Below are 10501 nucleotides of genomic sequence, written 5' to 3'. Positions count from 1 at the left end.
GCACATACACGCCGATAACGTCGCCGAGCGCGTTATTAATTACTCGTGGTTCGGCTATTCGTAATTAGCGTCGGATCAGTTTCGGTTAATTACGTCGAGCCGAGTGTCGTCATTAATTACTCTTCCCATCGTCCGTTCGATTCATTTACAATGGCTTTCCCTGAAACACTGCCGAGGAATCCTTCTAGCGCTCTTGCAAATTACCCTCCTCGACCCTCGTTGCATCGTAAAATATTCCCTCCGTGACGTTGCATCGAGATGTTCCGATGAGAATTTCTAGTTATTCTACGAGTAGATATGCTCGTTATTAATTACAAGATTATTACAGGTGTTTGGCAGGTGAGAGAGATGCGGTAGGTTTTCTCAATAAACCATAAACATCGTAGCAGTGAAATTCTACGCGTGATAATCTCACTTCTGATCACATTCGGTATCTTCGTATTGTCACTCGAAAGTCAGATGCAGTTGGTAAAAATTTTATTCTAAATATTAGGTCATCTCGTGAGTTCCTGTCGAATTTTATAATTCAGATCGGTATTTTCAACCAACACTTAAATTTGATTTAAAAGAAAAACGTAATTACCTTCTAATTCTACTTTTTCCAATTAGTTTCTGGTAAGACCATTACGTGGTCGCTACAGAATTTCCTCGGATTTTCATTCAAATATTTTTCCCATTCAGCTCGAACTTACGGGACGACCTAACAGTACTCGTTATCACACCCACATGAAAAAAAAACTGTACAAGACAATTGGAATATCTCCCAACACATAAATTCACCACCGAAATAAAGAAACCTCAGAACTTGAACTACGACACCTCAAATAAACCAATTTCAGCCGAGGTCTGCTTCATAATGAAACATACATCCAAACTCGATTTTCCCCAAAACTAAGCCTAAGCTAAAAAAAATATCATTCCACATTGTTCGTTAATTTTTGCATAAGAAATCACCTCCTAACCGCTTGTACAATATGCCTACTTTTAGCTACAGCCTGCGCACACGTCTTTCGTAGCGAAAGGGTTAAGCGTACGGTCAAACGAAAGAACGCGCTGCTAGGTTACACATCGTTACAGCCCAGGCACCGATCGTTCGCCCGTTTGAAAGCGCGGCACACGCAAATGAGCGGAACGATACACGAGGGACTGTTCGACGTCCAGAAAAAAAAAAGGAGAGAGAAAAAAAGGTCGATTTGAAGCGGCGCGCGAATAGTCAGAGCGAAGAGAAAGTATTCCTTGAATGGCAAAAAGCCGGCATCGACATGTCGATCGAAAGAAGTGTCGCTAATTTGATGTAGCCGGTGTATACGGCGGATCGTATGGCGGAGTGGTTTGGTCACTCGCGAGTTGATTTATACCGGTGGGCAAGAACCTCGTGGCAAAGGCTCGTTGCCTTGCTCATTGCTTCCACCGGCTTCTCTCCTTCAGCCTCTCTCTTTCTCCACCTCAGCTCACTTTGAACAATGGAATTGCGTCGCGACGTCAATCTCTCTGTATTATTCACCTCGCTCTCCTCCTGCTCTCCTTTATATATCCACTAGCTTGTTCCAACGTTTTCGCTACCTTTTCTGCGCCCCTTTCATCTCCCTCGCCCCTTTTTCTCTTACTGTCCTCGTTTCGCCGTGTTTCTTTTCCATTCTGGCTTCTCCGGCTGTTGCGCACCACCACCTCTTCCTCTCTTTGCCCCCGCGAGCCGCGAATAAATCGAGAGTTCGGAAAGGATCGTTTAAAACGGTGTTATCCACCGCCTCTCTCTCTCTCTCTCCGTTTCGAACGCCCTGTGTCTTCTCTTTTTATCATCGACGATCGCTGACACCTCTCTCTCTCCTCTCCACGTTCACTCTAATTTCACGGCTATCATTTCAAGGATAAAGTACGGAGATGAGTACGATCCGATTGGCGTGTGTTTCTAATCGCGATCGAAACGGTAGTTCCTTCGATGGTTTAAACGTTTCGACGAATCGAAGATGATTGTAAGGTGATCGAGAGTGGGTTTAGAAGAGAGACGAGGATCGAGTTGAGAAATGTAGAGACGGAGGTTGAAAGTTTCGCTGTTTTTAGGAGCTATTGTGAGCTGTGACGAAATAGTAGGTTCTGGTTTGAGTACGCTTGTGAGAAGTGTTGTAACGAGAGATGAGAGAAGATTGGAACGAACGAGAGGGATATGACGATTTTCAAGGTGTTGTGGAATAAAATTTACTTTATCCTGAGTTTTCAATAATAGATCTTTGAAAATCCTCATATTTTATTGACGCACCCTATATTGGCTTCTTTATTAGACAGATATTGTGGTCGTGTTAATCGTCTTACCTGTCTGTCCAACAGAGAGCGTCATCTCGATACCTGAAACAGACAGAGACAATTTTCGTTAATATGATTGAGGTGGGTGAGGAACGTCGTTGCACTGTTTTCACCTCAACTTATTAAGATACAAGTGTCTTATTCGTTAATTGTCCCGGAGGTAGCGGTTCGGCGGGTACGTCGCGATGGTCGGTAAAGGAACAAACTGAGAGACAATTTTCGTTAATATGATTGAGGTGGGTGAGGAACGTCGTTGCACTGTTTTCACCTCAATTTATTAAGATACAAGTGTCTTATTCGTTAATTGTCCCGGAGGTGGCGGTTCGGCGGGTACGTCGCGATGGTTGGTAAAGGGAAAAACTGAACGGAGGTGTAGGCGTACTGGGTTTTTATATTGTTAGGACAGGGAGACAGGAGTAGCGACAGATAAAGATAGAAGTGCAGAAAGTGGTGGAAACGGAAAATTCGTTCGTCCTCGTGCGAACCTGGATGCCACATGTGCGTTTCTTAAGCTGCTCGAGGACGAAGGCAAGTCTTAACCCGGGGAGAGACAAAAGAACGGAAACTAAAATCCGAAGGAGTTGGAAGAGAGAAAGTTCGCGTGGAAGAATAGAACGACGTTCGGTAAGGGTTTGTTGACAACGACGTACCCTCCACAATGATATTCTAAAAAAATATTTTTCCTACTAAAATTATTTTTCATGTGAAACATAAGGACAATATTTTATTAAAAAAAAATACAATTTAAATTGAATAATAAATATAATAAATTTAAAATAATAAGTAATGTAAATAACAAATAAATTTTCCCAACATTCCAGTTCCCAATATTTGATAAAAGTGTAATTTGCATGCAGTCACGCGGCAAGTTTTGCACGCAAGAATGAATTTCCCCGCGAATGCAACAAACTCGACGATATTAATTTGTTATGGTGCCGAATCTTTAGAGCGTCCCTTTGAGCCAGCTTCGACGGCCGAAAGAATGTATCGCAGCTTACAGGAAAAAGCTTTTATATGAAAGCCTAGCTATGAATAAGATCGCCGTCGTAAATTGTGCGCGGGGCTAATCTCACGGTTGAACGCGGCCATAGACTTCACTTGGTTTCAGACTTGGTCCCGCGCGAGACCCTCGAAAAGCTACTCTGCCTAACGAATTTGCAAACTTTTCAATTCGTCACTCCTTGCAGTGAGTACTCGCGTTTTAATCGAAAATATCTCAATGTAATGTCGAAAATATCCAAAGTAACGAGTTAAAGTACAATCGGATTTCTATACATCCATTCTGTTCTTAAACGAAATCACATCGAAATTACATTTTCCTCAAATGTCAACTTTGAAAGTTAACAACTCAGCAACGAAAAATACTCGGTATTAGTCTCGGTATTAGGTGTAAAAATATTCAATAAAAAGTATAGGCTTCCATTTAAAAATTTAAACGTGACAACATTTTTTCGTATCTCTGATTGTTGGAATCTAGGTGCGAAAGTAATCGCTGACTATATTCTTACAATGTAATATCTATTTGCAAGGGTGATACTATGTACGCGCGGATTTGTGTATAATAAGACACTAACTTGGTGAAGAGAAGAAAACGTTGTGTTCGCTGCGACGTGTGTTGGACTAATAAGATTTTGGGGAGAAGGTGAACTTGACTCTAATGACGAATTGCTAATGACTTTGAAGAGACAGTTAACGAGTTAATAAGTAACTTGTTTTTGCAGGGTTACTATCTCTATCGTTGCAATGCTATTTCTAATACTGACTCCGTGACAGTTGTTTACACTGTGATGTAAACAGTTGTCTATCCAGCATGACGCACAAGTACCTAACTACATATAGACACTTAAAACCGACATGCAGCACACTGTACGATCGCAGTTTTTTCTGAATGCATATATTAAGACTAAACCCACCACTCCCAATTTCCCCTTTAAAACAAAAAAAAAAGAACCACCCTAGAGCACGAAAGAGGAGCTTCCAAAAATAAATTGATCCTCTGCAGCAACATCTTTCCTTCGAAAAGTTCGAACGCAAAAATCGCCAACTTCGAGCAAAAGGGGAAAGAACTTCTCCAGAGAGAGAAAGAGAGAGAGAGAGAAGGGAGAGACAAAGAACGGGAAGAAGAAATAAAGACGGAAGAGGATGAGAGGCGCGCGTGGTGTCGCACGGATGAATCAGAAGGTGCGAAGAAACTGGGGCCTGTCAGCGCGACATGATTTAAAGCCAAATATTACGACAGAGAGGACATTTCTCGAGCGTGGCGGGCCGCGTTCACCCCCTAGATCAGCGTCGCGACGCAGCGCGGGGGTGGCTGCCGCGCGAGGGATGAGCCGTAAGTCGTGCAGATATGTTGGCCACGGTTTATTACCGGGCTGCCGGAATGGCCCAGGCCCCGTACGAACATTGATTTAATGCGGGAGTAATTGGGCGACCGGACGTCTCTATGAGCACGCCACCTTCCACCGCTAATGCGTTCCCGCCCTTCTAACCTTTCGGTTAACCACCATGCAAGAGAACACCACCGGTTCCTTTCAGCCCCTCCCGTTTACAACACGCTCGCCACCGTCTCTCTCCTCTCTTTCTCGCCTTTATACCCAGCCTCCTCCTCCACCCACGGGACGTGAGAAAGGCGAACGCTTTATTGCCGCTTTTATTGCTCGACGAGTTTTAGCCGCAGTTCGGATCGGCTTATGGCGCTTATTAAACTTTGATGTCACCGGATCGCTCTCTCTCTCGTGCGCGCGCCTCTCCGCGATATCCTTGGCTGCTGGTGGCACACTGCTGGGCTTCGGGATCCTCGTGGTGTGCATGCTTAACCGACGGGAATTATGGCAGGATGAGGGGAAGACGACGGTGAGGAAAGTTCCTTTTTCTCTGGTATTTGGGATTAGGATCGGGGTGAAAGGTGTGAAGTTTCGTTGGAGGTGAAAAATCTCTTGGCAGTGTTAGAGAAATATTGATGTTTGTGAGTTTGAAATTTCAGAATACTGGATATGTTACTGTTACCGATTAGTCAAATTTATGTCGTGTTTGAATTCATTTTCATTGGAAGAACGTTACTGTATTAATTACAGCGATTTTTTAACGTTGAATGCTGGACCAATTTGATATAACTTCTCCACAGCGCCGAAATGAATTTTTTATTTTAATACAGCACAGTGTGATGCATTAGATGAAAATTTTACGAATATTACCATTTATTCGAATTAAATGCCTTTACCAATCTTCGGCCCCCGCGGCACTCAACGTGTTAAAATTATTTCCCTCCTTTTGACTGTATTACACAATACTCCCACGTCGCCAAAATCCCTCGCTTGCCAAATTATCGCAATTCTACTGTACTTTGTTTAAAAATCCAGTCGTTTACATAATGCAAGGCCTCGTGAATAAAGCACTGTTTCCAAAGGGCGATCTGAGACTTTTCTGTAATACCTGGCAGTCATGTAACAGCCCATGATTTTCACCTCGGACGGCTACGTCGTTTATTCAACCGCTATACGCGACTAACAGTAAGTGTCTTTATGAGTTTAGAGGGCAGAATTTCGCTACGTTCGAGTTTAAAAAGTCTCGTCTCCTCCTCCATGGAGATTCCCGTTAAACGGGCAAACGGTATTACCAGAATTCACACTGATGATCGGCATCGCGTGCAGCAAATTGACGGTTGCACCGTAGATTTGCGTGCGATATCGATGATGAAGTCTTCGAGCTGCTCAAATTTTATTAGCCACGAACTCCGTAATCGCCGTGAAGTAAATGCAAATCATTTCCACCGGGGGAAATAGCCGGTTGCGTCTTACTTTTTCTTCCCCCCGCTTCACGTAACACGAATTAACCAGTTGGGGTAATGCCCGAAAATTACCGAGCATTTAGTCCCCCGAAGAATGCGCGAACTTCGACGTAAAAGCGTCTCTCGTCCAACGGTCCACGATCTATCCGACTTGTTTATACAATTATAATACGCCCGTGAGCATGTCGAATAACCCGTACTTTTCGCCGAGAGACACGCGTAATAAGCGTGACAAACTACTGGTTGCACGTCTGGTGAAATTAGAGGAGATGATAATTCGATTTTAACGACGAGAAGAAATTAAGACGAATGCTGTAGGAGGTTTTTCATTTTTCTTCGGTGTCGGGGAAGTGCTGTTTTATTCAACATGCTGCGATAAATAGCATTTCTCCGACTGAGACAGAAAGTCTTTCGACCTGTCTATTAAATCAATCTAACCAACTTGCTATAAATCAACTTAGAAATCCAAAATGAAATACTGCACATGTTCTCCAGTCGAGTATCTAATTCGATTTCTATCAAAAATTCCTAGAATTCATCACTCACCCAGTGACCAAAAAGGGAAGGAGCCAAAGGGTTGAACTACGTTCTGGTTCCAATAGCAAAATTACAAAACTGCAACGTTTGCGAATTTTTCAATTAACTGACAAAGCGGTTTACTTTGAAATTCGTTCTTCGACGATTTTTCAAAAAATTTGCTGAAAATTATTACACAGCGAGTTAGTGCCTCGCGTCGATAAGACGAAACAGATCGAGAGACAGGCGTACCGCAAACGTGCCCTACGAGCAGTCATAATACGTGGACGGGGGCCAGAGGTTCGGTTCCACACATGGCGCGATCACGTGTTCCAGAGACAGAGCCGGTGTAAACTTTAACTTTGCCTAACACCGGCTGCGCGGAATGTCTGTCCCTTTCGACTGACTCTCGGCTACGCTCTCGCGGGGGGTGAGAAACGCAGAAACGCTCGGCTAAAGCGGAACGCTCCACCGGGGGGAAAAACCGATTCCCGTGACGTAATAACTAAGCGATGTGTCGGCATAACAAGTGGCATTTTCATTCGCGACACCTTGTACGCGGGAAAAAAGACGAGGGAAATGGCAGTTTCCGTTGTTTTTCACCCTCTAACGTGCAGCCATTTTCGATTTTTATAGTTGACAGAGGAAAGCGTGTGAATATGAGGGTGTAGTGTTCGATTGTGTGGTTTGTTCAGGGTTTTAATCAATTTTGCGTGGTTGAACGCTGAAATTTGTTGGTGAATGAACGAGGAGTTGCTAGGAGGAACTCCAGCTCCAATTCTTTAAAGGGCTGAAGTAGATCAAGGTTCGTTCGTGATTCCCGATTTTTTAAATATTTACGTGGCCTTTCAGAAAATGAATGAAAACTTTTGTTTGCGATCTAATTTAACCCTTTGCACTCAGAGGTCATTTTGCTGCAAATCGGATCTTCTTTGAAATTTTTTAAAACTAACCTAGAAATAACCTATACTGTTTTATTTCAATATTTGATGAATTTTCTATTTCACTATGGTGGACTAATTTATGTGGTGGACTGTCATGATTAATGATTTACCAAGTGACAATTATTTCACGTCGCTTCTCAGTCGCTTTAATTTTTATTTCATGACTGACTGACTTCCAAACCTCTCACGTCCACAATTACCACCAATCCTCGCCATCAAACGTCTCCAAACCTCCAACACCCACCAGTCCACTCACCCTGCCCTAACCTACAACAAATAGTCACCAAACGTAACCTTCTTCGTCCTTTCACTCATCCAACCCTTCAACAATCTCCCCGTCCATTCAATTCCCTCACCAATTCACGATACACAAGCCCAATACCAAAACACTCCGCGTTATCCATTCACATAGAAAAGAAAAGACCCACCGATTCCCCGTAACTCTTTTTCACCTTACGATCCGACACAGGTACTGTACCGTGCGATAATTGTAAGTTCAGAGAGGTATCCCGCTCGCGGGGCTTCGAGTAGCCCGGATAAGAAACGCATTCCGGTTTTCGTTCGAAGACATCGGCGGAACTGGCCCGGAGCCCGATGGTATTGGGAGAGTTTTTCAGCGTGCCGCCTCGTGTCTCTTCTCCCGACATCCGTGCGAATGTAGGAGCGCAGGGTGTGGTGTTCCACCGGGAGAGAAAGAGAGAGAGAAGGAGACAAGCTACTGGTTCTCGGTGGCTGTATATGCGGCCGCAAGAATGTTCGCCGTGTTGGTTCGATTAATCAGTCGTTTTTCGTGGCCACGCTCTGGGCCAATAGAGCCAGAAAAACTTAACGTATGTGATAATGCGCCAGCTATGCTCCTCTCTGGTCTCTTCCATTCCCATCGTTCTCTCTCCCTCTTTCTTCTCTCTTCTTCCTTCTCAGTTACCGTTGCTCTTGCTCCCTTTCTACCTGTGTGCGTTTCGTCGCAAGCTGGAACGTGGATCGTGTGCCCGTGCTGAATATACCTACACCGAAACGTCCACGGCCGAGCCGACGCCAGGATCACTGACCGGCAGGATGCTGTCTTGCAAGGGACTCAAACTTTTTTCACGGCGACAGCCCCGAGGACACGTAACCAGAGGTCCGGCTCAAATATACCCGAACGCACCGGGGACGCGATATTTCAGCTGTGATCTTTAACGAGCGAGCCGCGGTTCGCCCGCGAGATACGCTCGACGAGGGAGCTTTTGACCCCTCATCGGTTACCGCGGATTAATTGATACGGATGGTTGTTCCGCGGTGTTCTTGGTGTCCTTGTTGGAACGTTTTTCAGGTGATTTTAAGGATGATTGGGTTGGGAGTGAAGGAGTGAATGTTGCTACTTGGTGAAGTAGTAGGGTGTTTTTTATGAATTCATTGAGGTTAGGTTTGGCGCCACAGGGACAAAACAGTCTACTACGGAACGGTTTCGTAGCAATCGATTCTCCTTACCCTTTCTTTTGTTTTGTAAAAATGCTGCCAATAGCCGCAAAGTGCACTATTGCACTATTTCAGTCGTTCTTTAATTAAAATTTATTCGGATTCTAAGGGTCACGTGCAAAATGGTACGTCTTTGGTTTCCATCTCTGAAATCTTGCAAAACGTAAGTTTCAATTTAAACGCGCTATTTCTCTCGAGAATGCCAAATTCCCTTAATTACAATTAAAAGTAATCATTGGAACAACATCAAGTGACTTTTTACCCGCTCGAACTTCTTATTCAACTCAAGTCAAATTCCAACAAATTCATTCACACCGTCTCCCAACAAAATATTCACCACATCCCACGGTGCTCAGAAAAAGACAATAAACACCGCGAAAAAAGAAGCAAAGAAAAGGAATTTTCGCAAAGGAGAACGAATGATTATTCGCATAACGAAGTTCTGTTCTTGCACCGCATACCATTTCACAGGGTGGAACAGCTTACGTAGCGTTTTCCATGTATCGACGCAACGATCTTTCGAGAGAGAGAAAAAAACAACGATTTGCTCTTAATCCAACGCCGCAAAATCGTCCAATTCCACGGCGAGTTACCGCTCGTACGCGTACTCTCGCGACTGTTTCAACTCGGAAAAACGGCTGCAACCGGGTGATTAGTCTTTTTACGTTAACCTGGTTAAGATTACGCTTCGCTAGTCAGCGATAAAGAAAAGGCCACGGTCTCGCTCGAACGCGATCGACTTTCGAGCCGATGAAAACCTTCCCCGATTGACACGCGTTATGACATTCTCGGGGACCGGCGTTGCGAAACACGCGTCCAAACGATCGACCACTCGACGATTGTACGGAGAAAAATGGATGGGATCGGGAGATCGACATACTCCAAACTGGGGAAATAAGGCTAACACCGGAATTTCGTGCGATATTACTCGCTTTCCCCTTCCTACTTGCGTCACGCCGTAGTTTCACGCTTTAATCGAACACGCTTTTTTACTTTGATACGTTCTTTGGAAAAAATGGTACACGTTTCACTGTATTTCTCTTCTTTTTCTTTTTTTGTTGTGGTTCGTGTGTGGGGAGACAATTTTGGTGACGTGCTTTCAAATTTGTGAATTAATTCAAGGGGTAGTTTCTAAATTTCTAATTTTATTTTGAATATGCTGCGTTTGTGCATTGCAGTGAAGTTTGAAAATAAATCATTAAACTGTGACTAAAAGTGACTAAAAGTTCTAAATCATAGAAAGTGAAGATTGACTTAAAAATTTTAAAAATACAAGTGCAATTATAAATTCAATAAAGATAAAGACAGTCCTCTCGAAGATAACTTGCTGTCAATCGTACGAAGAAAAATACCAACCAACACATTCTCTCGTTCCATCACGATTTCCCTCACAGCCTCTCGACAAGCTCGCAGCCCCATAAACTTCCCCGATCCCCACTCGCAAAACCCAGAAAATTTCCACAGCAACAACAATTGTCCACCTCTAAACAATTCC

At 43.8% G+C, this 10501-nt stretch overlaps 1 protein-coding gene across 1 annotated transcript in view; it reads right to left on the bottom strand.

Annotated features, from left to right (window-relative positions):
* LOC108576542 (protein trachealess) overlaps window positions 1-10501 on the bottom strand; it is a 169343-nt gene that overhangs the window by 125562 nt on the left and 33280 nt on the right. Inside the window, exon 2 of the mRNA XM_017939553.1 lies at window positions 2311-2343. Within this exon, the coding sequence (XP_017795042.1) occupies window positions 2311-2343 (33 nt within the window). The remainder of the gene's footprint in view (window positions 1-2310; window positions 2344-10501) is intronic.

Source organism: Habropoda laboriosa, unplaced genomic scaffold, assembly GCF_001263275.1.
Source record: "Habropoda laboriosa isolate 0110345459 unplaced genomic scaffold, ASM126327v1 scaffold346, whole genome shotgun sequence".
Lineage (NCBI taxonomy): Eukaryota > Metazoa > Arthropoda > Insecta > Hymenoptera > Apidae > Habropoda > Habropoda laboriosa.
This window is presented reverse-complemented; position numbering and strand designations above follow the sequence as displayed.